Source organism: Euleptes europaea, chromosome 6, assembly GCF_029931775.1.
Source record: "Euleptes europaea isolate rEulEur1 chromosome 6, rEulEur1.hap1, whole genome shotgun sequence".
Lineage (NCBI taxonomy): Eukaryota > Metazoa > Chordata > Lepidosauria > Squamata > Sphaerodactylidae > Euleptes > Euleptes europaea.
The window spans coordinates 19,275,998-19,303,668 of record NC_079317.1 but is presented as its reverse complement, the minus strand read 5'-3'; the positions used below and the strand labels follow the sequence as shown (position 1 = coordinate 19,303,668).

The 27,671-nt window shown below is 46.8% G+C and overlaps 1 protein-coding gene across 2 annotated transcripts; it reads right to left on the bottom strand.

Annotated features, from left to right (window-relative positions):
* Positions 1-10,897: 10,897 nt before the first annotated feature.
* On the bottom strand, positions 10,898-22,582 carry SLC25A29 (solute carrier family 25 member 29). 2 transcript variants are annotated; one of them, XM_056851424.1, is made up of 5 exons: positions 22,509-22,582; positions 19,485-19,528; positions 16,840-16,874; positions 14,878-14,961; positions 10,898-11,661 (listed from the first exon to the last, which is right to left on the bottom strand). In XM_056851424.1, exon 5 carries the CDS (start codon positions 11,626-11,628, stop codon positions 10,903-10,905), a length of 726 nt encoding a protein of 241 aa, XP_056707402.1. In that variant the 5' UTR covers positions 11,629-11,661; positions 14,878-14,961; positions 16,840-16,874; positions 19,485-19,528; positions 22,509-22,582; the 3' UTR covers positions 10,898-10,902. The 2 variants fall into 2 exon arrangements, with proteins under 2 accessions (XP_056707402.1, XP_056707401.1); XM_056851423.1 differs by lacking the exon at positions 16,840-16,874 and having other exon boundaries at positions 22,509-22,576.
* Between the last annotated feature and the right edge of the window lie 5,089 nt (positions 22,583-27,671).

Below are 27,671 nucleotides of genomic sequence, written 5' to 3'. Positions count from 1 at the left end.
TGTCCAGAACAAATTATAGTTCTTTAACCTCCCAGGAAATTGGAAGCTAAATAAAACACAAGTTACGTTTACATTTGCTTTTTGCATTTAATCGCAAGCAGTAGTGATAGCATTTAAAAAATCAACATTACGCGGACATGATGGGGGGCTGGATCTTGGCAACTGGCTATGGAACCTCCTTCCCACTAAGAATGCTGAGCATTGGGGCATTGGCAGTGAAGACTGGGCTTTCACTCTCTGCAGCCAACAAATTAGTGGAACAGCCCAGCAGTTTAGTGAGCTCTTGCTCTTTTCTGGCAAGGTAAGGTAGCAGTCATTCCCTTCTACTTCCCCCCCACCCCCAAAATTTGTGTTGCAGGTGGAGACTTTGGCATGTGAACGATGATCTCAAAATGTCCTTTGGTTGGATGTAGTCATTCCCCTCAGGTTCACCCTGTGTAATAAGGGGCCAAGCTATCACCCTACGGAAAGTTTATTTTAATGTGATGAAGTCTGAAACCAGTCAGCTAGAAATATCTTCCCAGTACGGCTGATGCTGTGCAATGGATTGATGTTTACTGCCACAGTTGGCGTGTATAGATCCTGCCCTTTGCACTGGTTTCATTGGAATGGTCAGCTCCTTCCAGCTGCGCCTGACTTTGTTACAGAATTTTAACTACCTAAAAATCTGGGCTAAGGAGAACAGAATTATGTGACATGTATACAATGTTTTCCTAATTTATTTCTGGCATGGGACAGGATGCTCTAGCCCTACCCTGACTGTGGAAAATCTTAGTTGCTCCTCTTGTTTACTAAGCAGTAACCCAGTTGTGTACTTTGAAGCATGTTTCAAGCAAAGGAATCCTTTTTTTTTTTAAATCTATTTTTTCCCTCCCCTACCTTTCTCTATACTCTTCTTCCCTTGTATGTCTTTTTAGACTGTAAGCCTGAGGGCAGGGCCCATCTCTTTTTATTCATGTAAGCCACTTTGGGGAGATTATTGGGAAGGAAAACAGGTATGAGTATTACAAATAAATTGAAAATGGAAATTGTCAGGCAGCTGAATTCTGCTCACAGTATTATATGCTGCAACTTTTTTATGCTCCTGGACTTAGGTGGCTGTAGATAAGAAATGTACAGTGCCTGTTGTGTTTTTTGCCACACTGAAGCTGCAATTAACATCTAGCTTGCAAAAAAAAAAATAGCTATAAGTGGAAAGTTGTCATTCCTTTAAATTACTGTAGGGGCCTTACTAAGCCAAGAAAGTGATTGACGCTGTGCTCTGGTGTTGCATGTAAGCGGATTGAATATCTTCCAGTCAGTGAGTATGTAACGACTTCAACTCAGAATGTTTGTTCCCAGCTCCGTTTCTTTTGTTTGTCTCGCTGCCGCATGGCATCACTTGCATGCACTGGCAAATTGTGCCTAGTTTGTCCTGAGTGAAACATTAGGTGCTTTGTAAATTAATGGATTTATGTCCTTTCCGTACTGTACAGCTAACTGTATAAGGTAATCGTTGATTTTATTTGAAAGTGGCTTCTGCGCTTGTTAAGCAGAATACAGTTAATTTCCTCTAAAGGAAAGCGGGGGGAGAGTGTATGGACCACAGGACTTGTAAAGTTGGGACTCGATTCTATCAGCGTTGCTGTTTTGGTGATGTGGATCTCTGATGAATGGCACCTCTAGGGAAGTGTAATATTCCATCAGCCTTAGTTCTTCTCTGTAGGTTTATCTCCATATTTGAAACGTCTTCAGCACATTTTTTATTCCCCTGTTCCTCCAAGGAACCTTGGGTGGTGTATGTGCTCCCCTCCATTTCATCCTCATAATCGTGTGAGGTATGTTAGACTGAGGCGAGTGACTGGCACAAGTCAAAGTGCTTCTCGTTCTGGGGGAAGGGCATCTTGCAAAGTGCGGGTATTACCATCACGTGCCCAGGGAGGCAGGACCAAAATTCAATTTCCTGTCTCCCTGGGTGGGAAACCCGCTAGTTCCAGTTTCCATCCTGCCTCGTTTAGGGAGGCAGCTTCGTCATTTGCTCCGACCTGTTTAGGACCTCGTTTCTCCCTATCGATCCCTTCTTGAGATTTTTTCTCTTTAAAGTTGTCCTTTGTCTACTCTCCCTCCTCCGTCCTCTCTTTAATTACCCTGACTTCTCCCGAACTTCGTCTCTCGTCTCACCTTTTCCCCCCTTCCCCGTTCCACTTCGCCCCGCTGGGCAAGATGGCAGACGGAGACAGAGAGCCGGACTCTGACCTCCTCTCTGAGGAGGACTGCGACATGGCCCTTGTCGTCTCGACAGGGCGGAGTCACAGGAGAGCTCTAACGGCCGCCTTTGCGGTACCGCGGAGCAGGGTGCCAAAGGACCCAGCCCGCCAAAAAAGGCGCGCTCTAGCCAGCCGCACCAAAATGGCGCGAGGAGCAGTACAAGCCGCGGCAAGGGGGCGGAGGCAATGCGGCGCTCCAGGGACCATCTTGTTGAGAGCGCTGCAATTTCGGATCCAGACCGGTCTACTGAGGGTAACGTAGTGCATCCCGGGTCAGAGGAACCACTCTCCCAGCGGGACGTACTTAACTTATTTAATGGGGTATTAGTTAGCAGGCTCAGATGATGCAGGCATTCAGGGATTCCATCTCCCCCCTTCTGCAGAGTGCAGAATGTAACTCGCCCTTAGTTCACCCAAATAGTGGGGAAGGTCAAACTAGGGGGGAACCTTCTGGCCCTCGCTGGCGTACAAAGGCTGCCATGAAAGCCCATCCACGGGACCAGACACGTCTCCTCCATGATGACGCTTCATCTGGGGCAGCAGATTCCGAGGGGGGGAGAAGGGAAGAAGGAGACCTTGATTCAGACGAGGAGTCTCCTCTCATCTTGGAAGAGCAACAGCCCCGATTATTCTCAAATGAGGATTTTCAGGGACTGCTGAGCAAAGCCCTGATGGTACTAGACCTCAATGAGGATCCTGACCCTGCCTCAGAACCTAAGCCAAAATTGAGAAAAAAGGGAGATAAGGAATTCTTTCCTAGATCTAAGACCCAAAGCTACGAAATACCTTTCCCAGAGTTTTTTGAGAACCAGGTACAGGCAGAGTTTGACAAACCTTTGGCCAACAGACAATTCCCCTCTAGCACCAAAAGACTGTATACCATGGTTCCACAAGCTATGTCACTCTTTCAACTACCTTTGATAGACGCCCCAGTGGCAGCGGTTCATTCACCCGATATTCCCGCCGAGGACGGGATGGGATCCATTAGGGACCCTCTAGACAGGAAACCAGAAATCCTGTCAAAAAAGATACATGAGGCCTCCTCATTGGCCATCCAGGCATCAGCAGCCACTTCCATCATGGCCAGAGCCTCCATCGTCTGGCTCAGGAAAATTGTTCAGCTTTACTCAGGCGAGAACAGAAAAATAGCAGAAGGGCTTAATCGGCTCTTATAGGCCACTGCCTTCATGGCAGATGCCTCACTGGACACCACGGCCTTTGCGGCCCGGGCGGCCTCATCTAATATAGTGGTCAGGAGGGCATTATGGATCCGTCCCTGGCAGAACGAATTTAAAACAGACCCTCACCATGTCCTACCCTTTTACGGGAGGAAGACTGTTTGGGGAAAGACTTGAAAAAATATTGATAGAAAACAAGTACAAAAAAAAAGGTTTTCCCCAAGTCATATGAAAAGGAGGGAAGACCGTCATCTTCTTTTCCCAATTTCAGGTCATCCCATTCCCTTGCACACTATAGGCCAGAACAGCGCAGAGGTTCCTGGAACAACAGTAGAGGCTCCTTTCGCAGGGGAGGGAACAGGTTTTTTCGTCCCTCACAGGGACAACAACAGTTTGGCACAAACAAGGGCGACAAGTTCTCAAAATCCCCAAAACAGTGACGCCAGGCCACTGGCAGTGCGGGGGTGGGGGGAGACTTCTGCTTTTTCATCACAAGTGGGCAAGGTCCTACACGGATGCTTGGGTCTCCCAGGTGGTCTCTTCAGGTTACCTGATAGATCTCACCAGCACGCCAAAAGACAAATTGATAAAGTCACCAAGGCCTTAAACGGAAAAACATCAAAGAACCACAGAAGCCATAAAACACTTGATTCAGATACAAGCAATAGAATCAGTTCCTCACATGGAAGTGGGTCAGGGAACATATTCCATCTTCTTCACGCTCCAAGAAAAATGGGGACTGGAGAGCTATGTTAGATCTAAAGCACCTAAACAGATTTGTTCAGTACAGGAAGTTCCGCATGGAAACCCTGCGGTCCATATTAGAGGCCCTGCAAATAGGGGATTTCATGACATCCTTGGACCTAAAGGAGGCTTACCTTCATGTTCCCATTCACCACTCACACCGCAGGTTCCTCAGGTTCTCCTATGCAGACAAACACTTTCAGTTCTGGGACCTCCCCTTTGGTCTGGCATCAGCACGACGTGTCTTTACCAAGATCCTGGTGACCCTGATAGCTGAGGGGATCAGAATATTTCCATACCTGGACGACATTCTCATCTGCGCCAGATCCGTTCAGGAAGCGAAGGCACACACAGACAGGACAATCCAGATCCTATCGGATCATGGTTTTCTAGTGAACCAAGAAAAAAGCCACCTTACTCCAACTCAGAGATTGCAACACCTAGGAGTAATTCTGGACACTCACGAGAATCTAGTAATTCTTCCATCAGACATGTTGGCAAAGATCAGGTCCATGGTCCAGATCATTGTCAGATCCAAACGGCAGGATCTTGTTCCTGGCCAAAATGCTGGGCCTCATGGTTTCATGTTTGAGTTCCGTTCCCTGGGCCAGATTCCATTCAAGACGCTTCAACAACTTCTGCAACCGTATCAAGCTCTCATTACGCAGAGCAAAGACAAGACAATTTAATTAACACAGGAGTTCTGGTGCAGCCTCCTGTGGTGGGACAATCGCCGGAACCTCAACAAGGGCCTACAGTTTTCCATAGAGGATCAAATACAGATCCATACAGATGCCAGCCTAGAAGGCTGGGGAGCGACCTGCCACAAGCACACGGCTCAGGGCCTCTGGTCAGTCAGGGAGAAGAAACTCCACATAAATCTATTGGAGCTCAGAGCCATACGTTTGGCCCTATTGCATTTCCAGAACATTATTCTCCACAGACGTGCTAATATGCACCGACAATGTGTCCACAAAGGCACATGTCAACAAACGGGGGATCAAGATCCTCCAGGCTACACAGGAAAGCCAAGACTATTCTCTACTGGGCAGAGTCACACCTCAAATCCCTATCGGCGGAACACATCAGGGGAGTACTCAACTGTCAAGCGGACTGGCTAAGCCGGCAAGTCCTAGACGAGGGGGAATGGTCTCTCAACAGGCCTGTCTTCAAACAGATTGTGGAGAGGTTCGGCTCGCCCACAGTGGACCTTTTTGCCTCAGAGACCAATCACCTCCTTCCCCGCTTCTTCTCTCTGTACTTCCACCCGGAAGCTGAGTCCTTAGATGCTCTAATGTCCCCATGGCCGAGGGAAACTCTATTCGCCTTTCCTCCCATTCCCATACTTCCGAGAGTGCTCAGGAAGATACGGAAAGAGAGGACGACTGTCATACTCATTGCTCTCCTCTGGCCGAGGAGACCTTGGTTCCCCAGCCTAATAGAGCTGTCAGTACAGCAGCACTGGGAGTTACCAGCCATCCCAGACCTGCTTCCCCAGGGTCCCGTTCCATCCCGACCCCCCTTGGCTTCGCTTAACCGCATGGAAATTGAGCGGAGGCGGTTGCTAGAACAGAGTTACACTATAGACATTGTTAACACCATGATTGAATTCAGGAACCCCTCAACCAGGAGGATTTATAATACTTCATGGAAAGCCTTTGTATTGTGGCGTAGGAGAAAGCACGTAGACCCTCTTTCACTGGCGATTCCCAAAATCTTGGAGTTCCTTCAAAACGGCGTGGAGCAAGGTCTTAAGGCCTCCACCCAACGCAGGCAAATTCTACCATTCTAACCTTGGTAGATGGCACTTCACCAACTAGACACCCTCACATTCTAGCCTTCCTCAAAGGAGTGGTACAAACAAAACCTTCACTGGTTCCCTTCCTGGCGCCTCAACATAGTGCTTACGGCTCTCACTAGGCCACCATTTAAACGCATCAGGGAGATTCCCCTGAAGGTGCTAAGAATGAAGGCCTTTTTCCTCACAGCAGACACCTCTGCATACCGAGTCTCGGAAATAGGGGCCCTTTCAGCACACAAAGGATTTTGCATCTTCCACAGGGATAAGGTGGTCCTCAGACTAGGCCCCACCTTCATTCTGAAGGTGAATTCTATTTTCCACCGCTCCCAGGAGATCCATCTCCCATCCTTCTGCCCCAATCCCAGCCACCCTAAAGAGAAAGAATGGCACCACTTAGACCTGAGGACACTCAAGGTGTACCTCAAGACGCACGGAACCCTATAGGCGCTCCGACGCCTTATTCATTTCTCTGACCAATCCTTCAAAGGGGCAAAAAATGTCCAGGGCTGCACTCAGCTACGCGGTAAGACAATGCATTTCAGAGGCTTAGAGGGCTAGTAAGATTCCAATACCAGCCGGGATCACTGCACACTCCGTGTGCAGCGCAGCCACCTCAGCAGCCTTCGAAAAGCAAGCCCCACTGGAGATCTGTCGAGCGGCCACCTGGTCCACGATCTCCACCTTTATAAGACATTATAAAAAAGACACCATGGCCTCTGCCGATGTAGCCTTTGGCAGGAGGGTTCTGCAGCACGTCTTGGATCACTCTTAGAACCCACCTGGGTGATCTAGCTCTTGGAGATCCCGCACTTTGCAAGATGCCCTTCCCCCAGAACGAGAACAGAGCCTTGTTACTCACTGTGAGGGCTCCTTCTGTTCTGGGGTTGAAGGGCATCTTGCCCGCCCAAATTCTAAATTTATATTATCCAAGACTCAATTGTTCTCAGTTCATAAATGGATCCCTCCAAAGGGCGAGGGTTAGTAATTAGGCTCTCCTCTCGTCCGCCACCTTGCCATTATGCCTTTCGGTTTCTCCACATTTGGTTACATGTGGTTAATAGTTATTACTCTTTACAGTACCTGTTTACCCTGTTGTATCTTGTTGCGGTGGTTGTTATGCACTTACCTGTCTCCTTTACCTCGGTGAGTCTGAAAACTGGAACTAGCGGGTTTCCCGCCCAGGGAGACAGGAAATTGAATTTTGGTCCTGCCTCCCTGGGCACGTGATGGTAATACCCACACTTTGCAAGATGCCCTTCGACCCCAGAAGGAGCCCTCACGGTGAGTAACAAGGCTCCGTTTTGCTAACTTGATTTAGGCTACTGTTCCATAATTCCTTCCCCCTCTGCAATGGCAGTCAAGCATTCCTGAGACCCAGGGAAGAAGGCCTAAGAACTGGACTATAGAGATAGTGAAACAATGTGAGGCAACTGAGCCAGCATGGTGTAGTGGTTAAGAGCGATGGACTCTAATCTGGAGAACCAGGTTTGATCCCCACTCCTACACATGAGCAGTGGACTCCAATCTGGTGACCCGGGTTAGTTTCCCCATTTCTACACGTGAAGCCAGCTGGGTGACCTTGGGCTAGTCACAGTTCTCTCAGAACTCACTCAGCCCCCCCCCCCACTTCACAAGGTGTCTACTATGGAGAGAGGAAGGGAAGGAGATTGTAAACTGGTTTGATTCGCTTTAAAAGGTAGAGAGAATAGGCATATAAAAACCAACTCTTCTTCCTACTTTGGATGGCAGATCAAGATGAGCAGTGATACACTGGACCAGGAGGCTGGGAAACCCAGATTCAGATCCATGTTTGCAGTGAAACTTACTTGGGCCAGTCGTTCCCTCAGCCTAACCTACCTCAGAGGGTTGTTGGGAGGATTAAATGGGAGATTCATGGCTCCTTGGAAGAAGGGGAGAATAACAACGGGAGTAAAGACTCCTTAGCGACTGGAAGGCTATTAATGTGATATTGAGCTATTGCATCTCATTGCGGGTGGGGGCTGCAAGGCACTTTTCTGTAGTAGTTCCACTGTGGTTTCACATTCAACATGATAACTGAACATGCTCTTTCAATAGAACATCCAGAACTGATGCATACACACACAAGCCTTGGGGAAAGGCTGGTATGGCTTCCCCCTTTTTCTGATGTGATGCTTTCATTATCAGCTATTCATTCAGAAGGCAGCACTTTATTTTCTGTGTTAACGGTTAGTGTCTTTTGTACAGTCAAAGCAGCCAGGTGTCCTTTTCTCACACGGCATTCTAGCATGTTTCTTACTTTAGAAATCTTTTGGAACGCAGCTTGCAACATCCTGTTATTCCTACAGATGAAGGGGAACAAGCCGCTGATGCTATAGCTGCAGGGTTTACGAATTCTACCTACAATATGGGTAAAGCAAGCTGGTGAAAGTGGTCAGAGACCACAGCCCCATTTAATCATAATACTGCAACTGCTGAAGGGGCAGGGTGCCTTCCTGGTGACTTGTACCATTTCAGAGTGCATTTTGCAGGATTCTGCAAAGCATTCAAGCAGTAGTCATAAATAATGTCCGGGATTCTTTTTTTTTTTACAAAAATTTATTTGTTCCAGTTTTATGTACAATAGTTTACAGAATTGAAAATTGTCACTACTCTGAATCGTTGTGCATAAACAGCTTAGGTAAGTTTTACATTCAATTTGAATGTCCCTGCAAGTAGGCACCAAAACATCCAAGACACCTCCAAGGTACAGAGCAGACAGACCAGTTTTACAGGTTTCTCTAGTTTAGGGGTTTTTTCGAATGGGGAGGGGGGCGGGTAGAAAATGCTGTTGGCTACACAGATATCCTACTAAAGGAAAACTACCCAGCCTTATTGCACCTGTCCCAATAAAATAAAAGTGTCGCTTGTTTCCCCAGTCATTGGTTTGTAGTAAATGGCTTTACAGCATGTTTCTCAACATGACATCCCTCCTTAGGGTGGGGCTTTTCCACCCATCTTACTTTTCTTAAATAAACACTTGAGAGTGTTGGTCTCAAACTGGTGGCTTGGGAGTTACAAGGGTGTTTCAGGAAGGCCAAAAGTAGATCACCTCAGTAGCGTTATCACCACCAAGTTCTTTTGGCTTACACTTTCTTTTCAGGAGAACAGTTGGAAGAGGAAGAGAAAATGCAAAGGCAACCAGCATATGAAGATCAGACACACAGTAAAAAAAAAAAAAAAAAAAAGAATTAGAGTGGACCCCACAAGCTGAAACTGGGTCCAGGGTCTGAAAACCTTAGAGGGCTTCCTCTTAAATGAGCCACTCCAAGGGGTCACACAGATGACCAAGGAGCCTCAATGTGCCACTGGCGGGTCAATTTACTTACTGAAAGCCCAGTAGAGAACCTGGTTGTCAGCATCTGAACAGGGGAGCTTTGACTCTCAAAAGCTTATACCCCAAAGATCTTGGTTTCATTTTTTAGCAGCACAAGGGGAAGGAGTAAGCTGAAAGATTCCCCAAACTTACTTCCACAACTGCGACTTGACAACATGGGAAGGGTTCAACCAGCTAGTCTGCTGGTGGAAACACAGGTGTCCTCTTTGCCCACATAAAAAGGCTACTCTAAGAATCACAAGACCTGCAGATGTAATGGGGGATGGGGGCTACAGGGTGAGAAAGCTGGCTGGATCCAAACCTTGCTTTCCATAAATCTCCACCCATAACCAACTGAAGGGTCAGAGGACTCTTCAAGAGTAGCATTTCAAGGACCTACAGCAAGAGAGAAGAGGCAGGAATGTTCTCTTCTCCAAGCCTAATAGCAGATCAGGATGCATACTTCGTACTTCTATTTAATAAAGCTGCATTACTGGTTTTCAGTCAACAGCAGTACATTCTCTATAAACAATGCTTCAAGATGAACCCATCCAGATACACTCACACCCTTTCACTCTTTTCACTACAGCATAATCCACTGCTCTGCTGCCACCACCCCACTTGAAGAAGCCAGAAGTTAAAGCCCTAGTTTCTTCCAATACAAGACATAACAAGCTTCTGGCTGGAAAGATTTCGCTTTCAATTTGCAGAGGTAGTTAAGGCAAACTTTGCCAGAGGAACAATGGGATTTCCTGCATTCCAAGTAACTTAAAAATACAATTCCAAACAATGCTTCACAAAATTATAAAGCTGAAAGCAAACTCAATCTTTGCTTGTGCCAGCTGGCTTCTGAATGACCATCTGCAGGTAGGATTCAGATTCTATTTTGCCATGCATGTCGAAACAATATATTTTTTAAAGCAATAGTATGAAAATGTGTACATAGCTGGGAAACTTGAAATGCTGTCCCAAACAGAATTACATTTTTCTAAATCCACTGAAATCAGATGGTCTTAGAAGGGTGTGAACTCTGCTTAGGATGGTACTAGGAACCACTGATCCACAGAGAGGCAGGATGCTACTTACAGAAAGTTTCATCGAACTGTTCTCAGTTAAGTGGAGAAAGATCACAGCTTGCCAATTGCTAAAGCATCCAGGAAAGGGGTGCACTAAAATCGCTTTATGCTGTGCCTTCGAGAACTAACTGTTCCTTTTGAAAACGGAGAAATGACAGGGTGGAGTTCTCCAATGAAAGAACACCCGCTAAATTCTGGTACAAGCTACACTGAGCTTCATTGTCAAGCATGACAGGTATAGTTTGGGTTCTTAGGGAAGGAGCAGCAGCTATGTTAGAATGTACCAATGGTACATATTTGGGAATTAGGATCGGGCTAAAAAAAATTTTAAGTCCTTTTATTGCCTGCATTTCTGTAACAGCTATCGTAAGGCAATATGCAGCTTGTATAAAGTAGGTGTATCCTAAATAACATTAAAAGAATGGTTTGTACAGATGGAAATATACAGTTTCTATACTGATTTTTTTTTTTAAAAAAACCATTAATATACCAAACAGGTGAATGAGACCTCCCCCTTAAGAACCTAAAAGCTTGAAGGCTGCTGGATCGCCGGGCCCGCTTCACATCCACTTAGATCCCCTCTCAGCTGCCTATCTTCTGACCTCATATACATAAGGAACACTGTAACAGTAGCGAACGTTGTGGCATTAACAGGGAAGGCACGAAGAAGCGTGGACGTCAGCCCCCGGGTGAATACTCTCCAGCCTTCGCTGTGGTAGCTTTTCCGAACGCAGTCCAGAATGCCCTTGTACTGCACCACCCCGCCGATGCCATCGGCCTGAAGGCGAGACTTGATCACGTCCACAGGGTACGTCGACAGCCAGGAGACAATTCCAGACATGCCTCCTGCCAGCAGCAACTTGGGTATAATGTAACTGTCCTCCGCCTCGCAACCCAGATACCTGGTCAGGTAGTCGTAGGTCAGGAAGTAAAACCCAAAACTGGGCGTCTCCCTCAGGAATGTGGAAACCATGCCCCTGTTGATGCCCCTCAAGCCTTCCTTTCGGTAGATCTTCACCAGGCAGTCCAGGGAATTTTTGTAGTTCTTAGACTTCAGCCGGTATTCGCCGGTTCCTTGTAGCTGCATGCGGGTCTTTGCCAGCTCCATGGGGCAGCAGATCACACACTGAATGGCGCCCGCAGCTGACCCCGCAAGGAACTGATTTAACGGCGTATCATTTCCCAGAAAACGGATTGTGTTTCCTTGAACGCCGAACACGACGGCGTTAATGAAGGTAAGTCCCATCATAGGTGACCCAATCCCTTTATACAGTCCAAAGGCCTAAGGGAGAAAAGGTTAAAAAGGGACATTTTAAGAACCATGTTATCAGCCTAAAGTTACGTCTAAAAGTTCCTGCAATCTTCTGTTTCCATTGCAAATATAGGGTTGCACCCTATGACTTCCTTCCACTAAGTCTTCCTTCAACAAAGGAAGAATTTTCTCTATCAGAAAGGAAACCTTTCTCTGATAGAAAAGATCGCTCACCTTTGGGGGAATTCTTACTCCCTTGAAGGAAGACACTGCAGAAGAGAGTCACAGGATCCAACTTAAAAGAGGGAAGTCACCCCTACATCTTTTGAGATTGCAAGTAAAAGTCCAGGAGTTTCCACCCATTCGTGTTGTAATGCACTTCCCCCAACTTCTAGCCCTTCTAGATTGTTAATGTTTTATCTATGTAAAGTACATTGAAGCTTTGTTGGGGGGCGTGGGTGGAAAGAGTGCTGCATAAAGAAATCTTCGTCATTATTTACCACAATCATCAATGGCTGGCCAACACCCATGAGCACTGCCAGAATATTATGTAATATTAGAAGTTCCTGCAATTTTCCCACAGACGGGTTCGCTATCTCAATCAAACTTTTCTGCGGTTCTCCTTTTCCATCATGCATTGTGGAATTCCCAACTCAGAAGGGCAGCATGGTAGAATATTTTCCCAGAATACAAAGCATTCTTCAGAGCACTCACCTCTTATAGGATAGCATAACAAAGACTCTGTGGAAATAATTCCTCTTATTTCAACACAGCCTCAGTTTATGGTCAAGGCCAGGAGTAAAACACACATTTGACCCCAGAGCTCCAAGTTAACCCAATGCAGTGCCATGACAGATTGAATTTCCTAAATTAAGACCGTTCTAGTGCTCTACACTTTAAACGGTAGAGATCACATTCACACATGATTGGTGTGATACAATGGTAAAAGTGCTGGGCTAGGATGTGGGAGACCCAGGTTTGAATCTCCACTTGGCCACGAAGCTACACTGAGTGACTGTCATGTTAAAATGGAGGGGGGAATGATGTATGCCTCACAAAGCTCTTTGGAGGAGAAAGGGTGCAAAAAAAATGTATTAAATAAATTCATTTATAAGGACAGCTTGCAGCAAGTGCATAATCCTTTGTATTGCTGCACTTTATGTTCAGTATCTAGTGGGAACTTTGAGAAAAAATGACTGCATAAAGCTGAAATTCTTGATCGTTTGGAAAGCTAAAGATTAGCAGAGTCTAGGAAATACACAAGGCACAATTGCAAATAATACCAACGACAAAGAAAAATGGGAGATGTCAAAAAGAAAAAAGGCAACGTGGCTGCGTAGAAAGCCACAAGAGCTGCAAATCAAAAAGGAATGGAAGGGGAAGCGGTCAAAAGGGACATCTTCAGACAAACACCTCAGGCTTGCAAGGACAGTCTTAGAAAAACTAAAAGCTCAGTGAGAGATGCTGAGAGCAATGAAAAAGCTCTCAGACAACGATGTCCAAAAAGAAACAGGAAGGAAGGAAACAGTAGGCTTGCTGCCCAGGGAAGAGAGTGGTATGTCCAAGTGTGACAAAGGGACAGTAGAACCGTCCAAAACTCCTATTTTGCAGCAGTATTTTTCCAAAAGGGGAACTGTATGCAGCCAAGCAAAACTGCTATGAAACAACGAGAGGACAGGATTGGATTTTACTGCTCTTTGACATTTTAAATAACATACTGAGACATGGCAGAATATACATGTTTTAATAAATAAGTATTTCCTGTATTATAGTTGTGTAGTAGTCAAAAGAGGGTTGGGAATAGGGACTTGGGATCCCTGGGTTGAAATCCTCACTCAACTCACTGACCTCAGGACAGTCACTCTCTCAGCCTAACCTACCTCACAGGGTTGTTATGAGGACATATTTTTGTCCTCACTGTTATGTCTAGAGATGGAAACGAAGTGGTAGAATTTGGGAGTGTATGCATCACTTCAGAGTGCAACACAGAAAGTCTATTATGATTTTTTTTAATGCTCCATTCCATTTCTTTAAAAAGACTCCCTGCATTTAGAAAGCTACCCCATTCGGAAGAGGGCTAGCTATCCTGAACATCTTGCTCTGATTTACTAAGTACACAAGATTCAGGACGGTTGTTGTTTTTAAGGAGTGGGAGCTCTTGAAAATTATAATCCCCCATAATTTGAAGTGGTACAGAGTTACCACTGTTCCGGATGGAGTAGCAGGTCAAGTCCAATAATTCTTCCCACAGTGAAAACAGAAAATTTTAGTTGTAGTAAATGAAACCTGGTAAATTGAACTCATTGTTGACCTGAACACAGTATTCAAATTATAAAGTCCGCTGGACTATGAAGTGTATGCCTCCATTTAGTCAGAGATTCACAAGAATGCACCTGAAGGCCCTTAACTGCAGCCTCGACTCCTTCCCGTGCTCCGTGGGTAATACGAGAGGCCCCAGCGACAACGGCCTGCGGCTTAGCACAGACAGCACATGCTTCGCATGCAGAAGGCCCCTGATATCTGACTGGCTGTCAGAGTAGACAATGCGGAGCTACACGGAGCTCATGGTCTGACTTTATATAAGGCAGCCTGATGATCAAGAAAGCAGGAGGGTCCATGGCTCTGTGACAGATCGCATACTTGGCAGGGTTTCAGGTTCCACCCCTGCTATCTCCTATTAAAGCTTTGAAAGCAAGGGGAAAGATTCCCAAGGCAAGAGGGTGGGGTGGCGTGATACTGGTGTTAGAAGGAGCCACGGCATGACTTCTCCCCGCACCTTTCCGATAACAGCTCCACCATCCATCCAGAAGCCTCCTGGGAGGCAGACAGCTGTCATGCCACCCTCCTGGATACCTGCCTCCTCTTCTTAAAGACAGTCTCCTATGGAAGCACCGGGTCATTCCTGACCCATGGGGTGACATCACATCCGGTGTTTACTAGGCAGACTATGTCTACAGGGTGGTTTGCCAGTGCCTTCCCCACTCATCTACACTTTACCCCCAGCAAGCTGGGTACTCATTTTACCAACCTCAGAAGGATGGAAGGCTGAGTCAACCTTGAGTCGGCCACCTGAAACCAACTTCCCTTGGGATCTAACTCAGGTCGTGAGCAGAGCTTGGACTGCAGCACTGCAGCTGACCACTCTGCGCCACAGGGCTCCTCTTCTTAACCCAAAGCAAAACAAGATGTGTGTGTGATATCTATATCTATATATCTACATGCACCTCCCCTCCACAGGTTACTCACCGATTCTTGCTTTATGATAGACTGAAAGCAATGCAGGGTCCCACGGTAAAGAGGCTTGTCAATATTTTGAACTTGGAGACGCACCTATAAAACGTAGCAAAAACTTATTGACGTGGCTGAAGTAGCAAGCAGTGTGCTAGTACCTCTGTCTGGGTACACAGACATTGTACACACAGTCACAATACCGCAGCGCCGCGCTAGGCAATTCAAGAGAAATGGCTTATATATGGGGAAACTGCTCCATTTGAGGATAACATTTGCATGAAATTGGGGTGTGGGGGTGTTCCTAGGACTCTTATAATAAGAATAAAATAAGAATAAACGAATAGCAATAAGAAGAAAATTATTTTATTTATTTAGGGAATGTATATGCCACCGTTCCAGAGACCTGCTTGAGGCTTCTTTTGATCTCCCCCCGCCCTCAGCTAAAGCTTTTTACAAGTCTGAAACTATCTGCAATTTCTATAGCAAATTTAATTTCTTCTGTGTCATGAGATTAGGGTTGCCAGGGCCCTCTTCACCACTGGCAGAAGGTTTTTGGGGTGGAGCCTGGGAAGGGTGGGGTTTGGGGAGGGACTTCAATGCCGTAGAGTCCAACTGGCAAAGCGGCCATTTTCTCCAGGTCAAATGATCTTTATCAGCTGGAGATCAGTGGTAATAGCAGGAGGTCTCCAGCTAAGTACCTGGAGGTTGGCAACCCTACATGAGATGTAGTCTGTGATCTATTATAAGGTTATTTATTTGTTGAGATGTTTACAGCCCGCTTTTCTCCCCAATGAGGACGCAAAGCTGCTTACGACATCATTCTCCCTCCTCCATTTTTTTCCTCACCACAACAACTCTCTGAGGCAGGCTAGGCTCAGGAATACTGACTTGCCTGAGGTCACCTAGCGGGCTTCCATGACAGTCATGTTCAGGATAAGAATAGCCCCTTATCTGTCTGCCTGTCATAGCATTGCCTCTAGGCAAATAAACCTTACAATTACTGTTTTCTTTTTAGGTTACAAGTGACTAACCGGGCAGTGCTAAACAGTTACACATCTTTCCAAGCCCACGGCCTCAATGGACTTAGAAGGGTGGACCTCTGCTTAGGGATGCATTATAAAATAAGTATCCATAGCCTACATCATCTTTTTTTTTAATTTTTAAACTATGTATTCCAGCATTCTATCTACCCAACTGCAGGTTCAGTAAATCTCATTTTGAAAAAAAGAACACTGGTAAGGGAAAGAGACAGTTTTGTAACCAATAAATAACATCTATCAATTTAACTTGTTCGGCAGTATCTCAACCATAAAAAAAATGATTCTGGCTTGGAATCTCAAGAGCCTCTCTGTTGGTACTATTTTGTTAAAACTGTTGCCCTACTGTAGTCTCATCATGAATTCCCATTAAATTATGCTTGCTAGATCACTTCCTCCCGTATCTACAGCACCAAGCTGAACCACCTCAGCATCTCAAATACTGAAGATTTCGATTAAAAACGCACTGAGGGCGAATCCATAAACCAAGCAAGAGGCAATACCTAAAATACATTCATACCAACATTTGCATGTGTATGGGGGGGAAGTAAATACTTAACAGGCTCCCCATTTAAAGAGTGGCTGAAATAGAATTTGCAATGCAAAAAAAGGGTTTGTTCCACGACATATATAAACTTTAAGCGCCATGGGGAAGTAAATATGCATAGTACAAAATGAAATGCTAAACAAAGCCAGGTTATTTTGTTTAATTGCTCATATTTAAAATACAACTTGGCCCCCTCCTCCCTCCACCTCAGAGCACCAGAAATACTTTTAGAAACTAAAATTTTAAAAAAGGAAAAGAAAGAGGGGAATACACCATAAGAAGTTTCCTGGTTTATATATATTTTTCTTGTTGTTTATAAAATTTGAACTAATCATACACGTTGGAATAAATTAAGACCGAGAGAAACAGAATGTTCACCTGGTCTATACTTACTAGGTAACTCTCCCGTGATGAGGCTTATCTGTCATCTACAACAAAGTAACACTTTTGCTGTTAATGAAGACAGCCCCTGGCTCAGAAAGTAAAGGCAGTTAAGCAACAAAGCAATTGTACACATCACATCAACAAACTGAAGGGTGGGGCGGGGGGGAGGGAGTCGCCACTCGGAAGAGTCAGTTCTCACGGTCATATGCCCCTCCAGCCCCACAATCCCCCACACCTTGCCCTGAGTTGAACAACTACTCCAAAATCTTTCCAAGGAGGAAATTAAACTTTGCTTTGAATCCAAAAAAAATTTAAAGGAGGAAATTATCTGTAGGAGGTTTGCATTTTTAAATATATAATTCTGCCATCCGGGCAAATTCATAGATTTGCAGGACGAGGTTTTCAACAATGCACAGCTACCGACCCACATAAGACCACACTTGTTCCCAGCATTCCAATAGTTGACCGAAAGGTTAGTACGCTTTCTTGGGAGCAAGCCTATTGACTGCAGCAGGATCATGCATCGGATCAGGGTGGAAGGACGATACTGGAAGCAAGCTCAACGTTTCACATAACCAAAATACAGATATATTTGATCAGGAAAAATTAGCTAACCCTGAATCCATTTGCATCGCAAATATGCTCAACGAGACTTGCTTTCAAGTAAATTCATTTCTTGCTCAAGATACCAGGCTACGCTTCTACCTGGTTAGATAAGCTCCATTAAGTTGGGGGTAGGTGGGATTACAAAACAAAAGACCGTTCTTATTCTGGCCCTCCTTTTTCAAGCACATGTTTATGAAGAACTCCAGCATGCAGAGTGATTTTTCTACTGGCGGGTGGTAAATACACGAAGGTCGTCAATGGAATTTGGTTCACAGCCAAAAAGGCTTTACAGAACAGGTGCCCAGAAAAATACAGCTGCAAGCCGAAACACCTCACATGTCATCCACAAAACCTGTCTGTTATTGAATTTATAATTGCCAAGTATTATTGGTTCTGCAAAAAAAAAAAAAAAAACCCTTAACAAATTGCTTCTACCCATAACTAAGCCAAAATCTGTGGATTTAAGCCCATCCCTTTTCTAGGTAAGCAAGTCTGAATCCATGCACGTCCAAGTCAGAAATAAGCTCCCAGACAGTTCAGTGGAGCTTACCTCCAAGTCAGTGCACCAAGAACTGTACCTAAGTCAGCTTAAATCCAGGTGTTCCAGAGGTATAAATCAGCTTAAATCCAGATGTTTTAAAGCAGGGGTGGGGAACTTCAGGCCCCGAGGGCCGTTTAAGGCCCGCGAAATCATTTGGTCTGGTCCTTCATGGGTCCTGGCAGATCTCTAGCTCAGAAGGATCTAAGACTGGCGATCCGCCCCCTCCTGCGGACAGGGATAGCCTCTATTCAAGGCAGATGTGAGTTTGTTTTGCCGAGAAAAGGAACCTTTCCCCCCCCCCCCTTGCAGAAGAGTCCTTAGTTATGGAGCTGCTAGGACTGCCCAAGAAACTGTGTTAACCCTTTCCCATCCGGGCCATGGAGAAACATATTCCCTCTGTAGTACAAGAGGGCTGGGGCGGAAAGGGGCAACAATGGAGGGGTTAAAGGAGACAGGGCCAGAATGTGTGTGTGTGGGGGGGCAAGTTCTTAGCCAGTGTGTCCTCATTTCATCCCTGCAGGCGGAGGTAGCTGGAGCTGGCTGTAGAATCTGGCCCCGACCATGCAGAGCAGGAGCAACTCTGGCATGCGGCTGGACAGCTACGCCCGCCTGGTGCAACAGACCATCCTGTGCCACCAGGTGGGCGAGTGCACCACTGGCTGGATGCCTGCCTACTTGCCCACATGAGAGGGGGGTCATCTGGGGCAGCTGCCTGCTTGGGGCTTGGTCGGCTAATTTTTTAGTTGATAGTTTTTTGTTGTTATGATGTTATAGATATCCAAACGGCCCTTGGCGGAAAAATGGTTCCCAACCCCTGTTCTAGAGGTATAATATAATAAGTGCCTTGGGTCACTAAATCCTGATACAATGCATGCCAAGAGCCAAACATTAACCAATAAAAACACTACGGCACTGTATCACCAGCACTTTAAAAACTTCACCTATAGTGTCTAAAAACCAGAGGGGGAAAGGATACTTGCAAACATGCAACATCTTGCCTTGGATAGAAAGTACGTTTCATCATGCAGCTAACAGGGCAATACAAACCACAAATTAGTCTTTCCGAAGAAAATAAGAGGAGGGACTACACTAGGGTAGCAATAAAGCCAAATTAAAAGGCGTGCAGTTATTACAAGTTAGAGTCAAAGAGCTGCAGTCCTAGCTAGCAGATGTAGGAATTTTTATTAGGTGCTGTTGGATTCCTGGTTGAAGTGTGGCTGAAGACCGGCAACTCAGATGCCTTTAAGCACATGTTTCTCAAGGAATTTACATGACCTAGAATAGAACGCTCAAAGTTCTTTGACAGTATAAGCTAATTTGATAGTTTGCCACAAAGATGTCCCAGGGATTTAATAAGATTGTAAATCTAACCTGAGGTCTCTGTATCAGGATTATGAGGACGTTAATTTAAAGAGTCTGAAATGTCTAGATATTTTTCATTCCGTTACCAGTACCCTCTTCAGCCTAAAATGCCTATCATAAAGAAGTGTATGAAAAATCAACCCACCTTAACAGTGTCAAATGGATGTCCTACCATCACACCTGCAGCACCTGAAATAAAGCAGGAGGGGGGAGATTACTATTTTTGCCATTTAGCAATTGCATGAAGTCATCTGTACGGAACTCAGAAACCACACACTTCCTGCTCACAGGACTTAAGGTGGGTGGAAACAAAATAGCTCAGCCACTACCTGAGGATAGCATGTGGAATATGAAGCAAAACAGATCTAAGAAAGTTCCAGGTGGGTCAGCAGTAGAAGAACAGGATTTGAGTCCAGTCGCACCTTAAAGACCAATAAGATTTCCAGGGTCAGATATGACAAAAAGCGTATACCTTGGGATTCTTGTTGACCTTTAAAGTGTTCCTGGACTCTAATCTTGCAGATCTAAGAATGGGGATCCGGAGGGACTTCATTAAAAAGCAGCCCTGCTAAAACCAACTCAGCTCCCACTCGCAGCTTTTTGCTACCAGCAGAAAACTATCATGGTGTCACAGGTTTGTCCCCATTCAAGAAAGGTGTCCTGGAAAGAGGCAGTAGTGCCATACAAAACCTAAGGGGAGGGACCATGGTAGAGCATTGGTTTTGCATGCAGAAGGTCCCAGGGTTCAATCCCGGGCATCTCCAGCTAAAAGGATCAGGGAGTGGGTGATGTAAATGACCTCTGAGACACTGGAGAGCCTCCGCCAGTCAGAGTGGACAATAGGGACCTTGAAAGGCCTGATTCAGTGCAGGGCAACTCTGCATTTGTGTGTGTGTTTGGCCGGGAAATACCACCTCTACGTCAACTGTGATCTCATTCTTTATGTACCATCCAAGAATAGATAAGGGTCAAAGTTCATGTTCTGCACAGCAAGGCAGCAGCAATCCCCCACTTACATCTGATCCTCTTGGAAGCAGCTTCCTACCTACCACACAAGGGGTGGATCCAACCAGTTTTTATACTGATGAAGAAGGAAAGAGGGGTCCTCACGGACCACCCAAAAATGCTATGCCAAGGATCATGAGACCTGTACCTAGAAAAACCACATGGGATTGTGTGTGTTAAGTGCCGTCAAGTCGCTTCCGACTCATGGCAACATGGGATTGGGGCTAAAGTAAGGAATGGAATCATGCGAAACATCTGGCTTCATGCACCAGGAATGCCAAATTTGCAGAACTGTAACACCATTTTTTGGACCACACCAGAGCTATGGGGGGCACAGAGAGAATAATCACTGGTTCTGCAAACGGTATGGTGCAAACACCTTCATTCAAGTGAGAGTATTCTTTCCCCAACAGTTTTTAAATTTTTTCCATTGCTGCACGTCGTAACAGCCTACTTTGAACAGGCAATTCACACAGTACACTCAGACTGGAAGACGTCTGTCATCCTGCGGTCACACAAGCAGGACTAATCCTCTCAGCACTACAGTAGAAGACGGTTTTCTTCTCTAGATAGATCATACTAGATATATTGTGCTAGGTGACTGGCGTTACCAGCAAGCGGGCCTCACAGGAAGGGATGCCAGAATCTATCCCTTTGAAAGCTGAACAAGCATTTTATGGCTGGGGGGATAAAGCAAAGCCCCTCCCTCCCTCAGATATTTTATTTTGATCTTCTTCAATCTTGGGGAAGAGGGCAGGGTCGAAATCGACACAAAACACTACCCTGCAAATACCATTCCCTGAAGGTCTTCCTTGGGAGAGAAACAATTGCGTGCCATGCTAATCTTATTAAAACCTTGCCAATAGTTCTTAATCACACATAAGTGGTTTAAATGTTACAGACCTGGAAGTACGGCCTGTTCCACAGAACAAACTCTGCATGGGGGAGGGGAGCGGGGGAAGCGCAGGCCTAACTCTTGGCCTAACTGAAGGCAGCATAACTTTATCAGCAGAAAGACATCTCAGAGTTGCATCACTTTAGCCAAATCTAAGCATGGTGGGGAAACAGTATTTTTGCTTTCCCGCCTCTTCCCCGCCCCCAGGTTTTAGACTTGAAAAACCAAACCCATTACTAGAGGAAAGTCATCTTTGCTAACCGAGGCCAAATCTCAAGAGCACCAGAATGCCGCTCTCCCGTTTTTGGCGTATCGATCAAGGATATACCCAGCAGCTCAGCATTCGGCTGCAACCATCAACAGCAAGGGTTTCTTTTGGTGCAGGGAGGCAATCTCTTGCATCACTCGCACTGAGAAGACGAATTCGAAATAGCTAGAAAATACCTTCTGCGAAGAGCAGATGCTCACCACCACCATCTTCCTACAAAAAGCAGCCAGGACACCATCAGTTTTGGAAGAGGGTGAGGGTTCTGGGGGCACAGCTGGAGTTGGGTTTCTGGGACCAGGAATCACTTCTCTTTCTCCCCCCAGAGAGGAACTGCTGCGCCTGAATTTCCCTCCCCAAACCCGTTTCCAGCTAAGCCGGCGTGCGCCTTCTTCCCGGCTGAGGGGATGCACGCACCCTTCGACAATTTTGGGGATCCAGATTATTTGTGGGGTTGGGTTTTTTTTTTTTTGCTCAGAGACTATTATTATTTCTGGAGCAGAGCCCTGTCGCCGACCTACGCGCCTCGGATCGCTCATCTATGGGAGCTGGAAGAAGAGGAAGGCTCGCCTTCTTCTCGCTCCTCGTTAACCCGGGGAGGACCCCCCCCCCGGCCAGGCCTCCCAGACGGCAAGCAAGACGCCCGATTCCTGGGCGGTGACTCACCGGGAAGGTGGCAATCGAGGCCGGGGCATGGAAGGCGCGGGCCGGGACAATGGCGCCGTGGGGCCGCCGCGCCGGCGGAAGTGTGCACGCTCCCCAGGGAACGGAGGGGCCGGGCCGGGCCCGCGGAGCCCCCCAGGCGTCCGCCCGCTCCCTCCTTCCCTCCCGCAGCCAGCCGCCCCCCCCCCCAGCCAAGCAAGCAACGTGCCGCCGCCTTCCCTCCCCATGCGCAGCGCATCCTGGCTGCAGTGCGCCAAGCCCCGCACGCGGAGAGCCCCGACGGGCGGCCCTCCTGCCGGGGCGGCCTCCTTCCTCCGGGCCCCAGCAGCGCCGGCTCTCACCTCCCACGCAGCCCGCTAGGAAATCCAGCGCCATCGCGGTCTGGCGAGCCGCAGCCTTTTCAGGGCGTCCTGGCACCTCGGCGCTCCTGGGTCAGACGGACGGGCGGGCTGCAAACTAGATGGCCGGCTGGCTGCCTGGCTGCCTGGCTGGCCGCTGCTGCTTTCCTGCGCTGCCCCCTTGCCAAGCGAGCCAGCCGCCCCGCTGCGCCTCTTCCCAGCCCGGCGCGCTCTCGCCTGCCTGCCTGCCTGCCTGCCCGCCTGCCTGCCTGCCAGCCCCGCGCGGCTCCTTTCTATTTCTGACGCAACAGCGAGGGAAGGGCGGGTTTGGGGGGTGGGGAGCCAGCCTTATGGGGCCGAGGCAGCCTCCAATGGGCGACGGCCGGACGGCCCACACCCCTCCGCTGGAGCCCTCCGCCCGGGCCGCATTGGCTGCGCGGCTAGGGAGGAGGCGGGGGGGGGAGGCTGGACGAGGCGGCCCGGCGGGGAGCACGAGCGGCGGCTTGGTGTGGGGCGGCGCCAAGCGAGGCCGAGGTGGGGCTGCGGCTGGGCCGCTCTCCTGCCCGGCCGCCCTGGGCTCGCCAGCGGAGGCGCTTCCCTTGAGCGGCTGGCGGGCGTCAAGGGCCGTCGAGTCGCCGCCGGTCGGGGTTTGAGAACAAAGCCCGGGCAGAGGGGCTTTGCCCTTGCCTGCCTCTGCGCGACGACCCTGGCGTCCCGTGGTGGCCTCCCGTCCAGGCCCTGCTTAGCTGCTGAGATCGGACCAGGGGTCAGGCTAGCCTGGGTCGTCCGGGTCAGGGCCCTAGACGTTTCCCAGGGCCAGAATGAAGGCTTGCCTCACATCATCTGTCCCTTTCCTGCAATGGTGGCTTTGATCAGACTTAACCGCTGGTGCTGTTTTCCATGAATCGGGGTAGCCAAAACGCCTCCTTATTGTCAGAACCGAGGAAGGACCCCGCTCCATCAGACCAGTCGTCTGGGTAGTCCTGCATCTTGCAGGTTGCCAGCTTCGGGATGGAAAATGCCTGGAGATTTGGAGGTGGGGCCTGGGATGGTGGGGTGTGGGGAAGGGAGGGCCTCGGCGGAGTGTCATGTCCTAGAGTCCGCCCTCCAAAGCTGCCCTTTTCTCCAGGGGAACTGATCTCTAGTCTGAAGACCCCTTGGGGAGATCTCCAGGCCCCACCTGGAGGTTGGCAGCCCTATGCTTAATACTTAGCCAACCAGGTGCCCAGAACGCCAAGGTTTTCTCCTGATGTTGTCTTCTGCTATCCTGATGTTTACTTCCTAGACACGTGGACATGGTTATCTTTAGTCATTGTGGTTAGTATTGATGAGCAGAACCTCTATAAATTTGTCCAATTCCAGAACTGCCCACAGCAGTTTCACTCTTATTGTATATGCATCTATGTATTTATTCATTCACTGGTTCAGTTAGTTATGTTATTTATAGTCCATCTTTTCCACTGGGAGCAAAGTCACTACAATCAGTAGCCTCTTGTCACACTGACCATTAATAACACACCCACCTGCTTGGCCCACCGGTGCTATTTTCTGATATCCAGTTTATCCCCCCCCCCTCTTGTTACACTTCCCGTCAGCAACATACAACTGCCAGCACCTAAGGAAACAAAGCCTCCAAGCTAGGGTTGCCAGGTCTTTCTTCGCCACTGGTGGGAGGTTTTTGGGGCAGAGCCTGAGGAGGGCGGGGCTTGGAGAGGGGAGGGACTTCAATGCCATAGAGTCCAATTGCCAAAGCGGCCCTTTTCTCCAGGTGATCTGATCTCTATCGGCTGGAGATCAGTTGTAATGGCAGGAGCTCTCCAGCTATTACCTGGAGGTTGGCAATCCTACTCCAAGCAAATGCAGAGTGCCTTTTGGCTGTAACAGCAGTTACTTCATCTGGTTGGATATTAACTAGAAGAGCATACTTGATGGCATTTAGCTACAAAATCTGGCAAGCAATTGACTGTCTTGGCTACTGTGTCAGATGTGCCCAGCAAGCTTTCAAGCAAATCCCAACAAGGGCAGCCATCTTTGTTCATCCCCAGAAACTGATACATTATTTCTGAGTACAGAGGCCGTCTAACAAAGCTGGGGCATGTTCTAGTGTGAGAACGGGCTGTTGTCTGCAAGCCGTTATCATGCCTTCGCCACAAACTTGCCAGATGGAACTAGGCAAGCCATTCTTCAGGCTTTCTCTGGTACTGTCATCCCTATATTAAACTAATGATGATTACAAAGGGCTTAAAATTACTGTGAGCTAATAAATATTAAAAATCAGGCCCTGCCTGCATACTTGCAGTCTAGAGAGCAGGAGGAAAGGGTTAGAGGTAGGAAGCCAAGTAGGGAAGAGTTGGGATGAATAAAAGTGCCTTCAGGAGGAGTTTGGATGTAATAATAAAAGGCAAGAGTCAGCTACAGTATATATTCATTTATATATTTATACCCTGCTTTTCTTGCCCATGGGGATTCAAAGAGGCTTACAACAGTCTTCCATCTTCCATTTTACCCTCACACAATGGCCCTCAGTGGTAGGTTGTTAAGTGCAGAAAGGCAGGATATAAATTTTGTAAATAAAATATAAATAAACAGGTTAGGCTGAGAGAGAATGACTAGACTAAGGTGACCCAGTGGCAGAGTGGGGATTTGAACCTGGGTCTCCCAAATCCACCTTCCAGGCATTGCTGATCTGACCTGTGTTAAGGAAGCAGGTGCCATATTTTGAGCAAATTCAAAATGCCCCATAGTGAGATCAAGGAGGAGTAACTTTTTCACATTTTGGCCCATAAAGCAGGGGTATAAATACAAAATATTGTCGAAGGCTTTCACGGTCAGAGTTCATTGGTTCTTGTAGGTTATCCGGGCTGTGTAACCGTGGTCTTGGAATTTTCTTTCCTGATGTTTCGCCAGCAACTGTGGCAGACATCTTCAGAGGATTAACACTGAAGTGTCCTTCAGTGTTAATCCTCTCAAGATGCCTGCCACAGTTGCTGGCGAAACGTCAGGAAAGAAAATTCCAAGACCACGGTTACACAGCCCGGATAACCTACAAGAACCAATGATATAAATACAGTTTGCAGGAAGCTGAGTTGGTCCAAAGCAAAATCCAAAAGCCATGTTTTACCTCTTTATTAGGGCCAACTAAGAAATGTTGACACATTTTCTAATAAAAGGCATTTTATTTTTATTTTTGGCTTTTATTTTTGCATAAATGTAGTGTATTCACAATGACCTTTTCACTCTTTATTGTATATGCATCTATGTATTTATTCATTCACTGGTTCAGTTAGTTATGTTATTTATAGTCCATCTTTTCCACTGAGGGCAAAGTCACTACAATCAGTAGGATGAGGAGCCATCTAACAAACAAATTAATAGGACCAGGATAGCAGAAATCTGAAGCAAGGTGTAAGTATTAAACAGGACATGTTAAATAATGCAAGAAATGGTATTAAGTAAGTGGAAATATAATGCGGCGAGAGCAAGATAAAAATGTACAGCAACAGATAATACTTAGTAGTAGTATAGACCACAGCCCCATTCCTTCTGAAACATTTTTTTCTTTGTTTATAGCCTGCCTTGCTTACTGAGACTCAAGGTGGATTACTCAATGAAGTTGAGTACCACGAGACACCCAACAAATAATGCAAAAGACTAGGGTCACAAAAATTAGAGAAGTATCAGACAAGATATGTCAAAACAAGTACAAAAAAATTGGAATTAGAGAAGTAGAAAGTGATGCAGTAAGAGCAAGATAATGCATGTGATAAGCTGTGGAATAGACTACAGTCTTGTTCCTCTTATGAAAGCTGCCTCCTGAGCCATTCTTTTATTCTACAGCCTTATTTCCTTTATCAAAAAGATCTCCTGAACATTTCTGCTCTCCACATTCTGAGGAACGTCAGAAGTATGGGTGCCTTCCTGACCTCTTCAGACAGGCCATTTCAAAAGTGGGAGTGGCAGCAGAGAAAGCACTAGGGTTGCCAACCTCCAGGTGGGGCCCAGAGTTATTCCCAGAATTACAATGGATCTCCAGATGACAGGGATCAGTTCCCATGGATAAAATGGCAGCTTTAGGGGGCCGACTTCCTGAATCATCATGTTATAATGCAGTCTAATTTCCCTTATAAAAACGCCCTCCTGAACAGTTCTGTTTTACATAGTATGCAATATTGCAGTAGGGTTGCTAACCTCCAGGTGGTGGCTGGAGATCTCCCGCTAATACAACTGATCGCCAGGCGATAGAAATCAGTTCCCCTGGAGACAAATGGCCGTTTTGGCAATTGGGCTCTATGGCATGGAAGTCCCTCCTCCTCTCCAAACCCCGCCCTCCTCAGGCTCCGCCCTCAAAATATTTAGGTATATCCCAACCCAGAGCTGGCAACCCTATATTGCAGTGATATGTACACAGGCACATGGACATGTATACACATCCCTCCAATGGCTTGGAGCCGGGGTACTTAAAGGACTTCCTCTTCTCATATTGTCCAACCTGCCAGTTAGGATTTACCTCACATACTTTGCTCTCTGCTCTCTACCCTCAGAGGTGAAGTGAGTGGAGAGCAGAAACAGGGCTTTTTGGTAGTGGCACCTCGCTTATGGAACGCCCTTCCCCTTGAGGGTCGCCTGGTGCCAACTCTGCTCTCTTTCAGGCACCAGGTCAAAACATTTCTGTTCAGCCAGGCTTTTAATAAAGACTCTTTTAACACCATTTTTTGGTGTGCTTTTAGTCTGAAATTTATTTTAAGCTGCTCAGTGGTCCGTTTTCATGCTGCTTGTGGGCCTGTAATGCTGGATTTTAATATGTTTTTTTTCTTATACTTTATTTTGTAAGCCACCTCAAGCTGGTTCTCTGGAGAGGGAGCGTGAAAATTTGCTAAATAAATAAATCACAGAAGTATATGCAGAAGCAGTAAATCAAAGGGAAGTGCGCACTCATCCATCACAGAAACAGAGGCATATGTGACAGCAGCACATTTGATGCTTTGACTAGTTTTGCCAAGACCAAACATTCCGAAACCATGAGTCATCTTCCATGTAATTTCTTTTTCTCTTAAAGACAAAACCCGGAAAACGGTACTAGGACATCTGAAACATATTTTTATTGGCTTCCTATTTTGGGCCCTTGGAATGTAGTCAGATCTTGTTTTCAAGCTTCATGCCACCATT

Excerpts from the sequence above, each read along its gene's own strand:
- SLC25A29 (XM_056851423.1), bottom strand. The coding sequence starts at position 22,542 with ATGGCGCTGGATTTCCTAGCGGGCTGCGTGGGAG. Across the intron at positions 14,962-19,484 it reads ATCCATTTGACACTGTTAAG|GTGCGTCTCCAAGTTCAAAA; the intron begins GTGGGTTGATTT and ends TACGTTTTATAG. Across the intron at positions 11,662-14,877 it reads CTATCATAAAGCAAGAATCG|GCCTTTGGACTGTATAAAGG; the intron begins GTGAGTAACCTG and ends TTTCTCCCTTAG.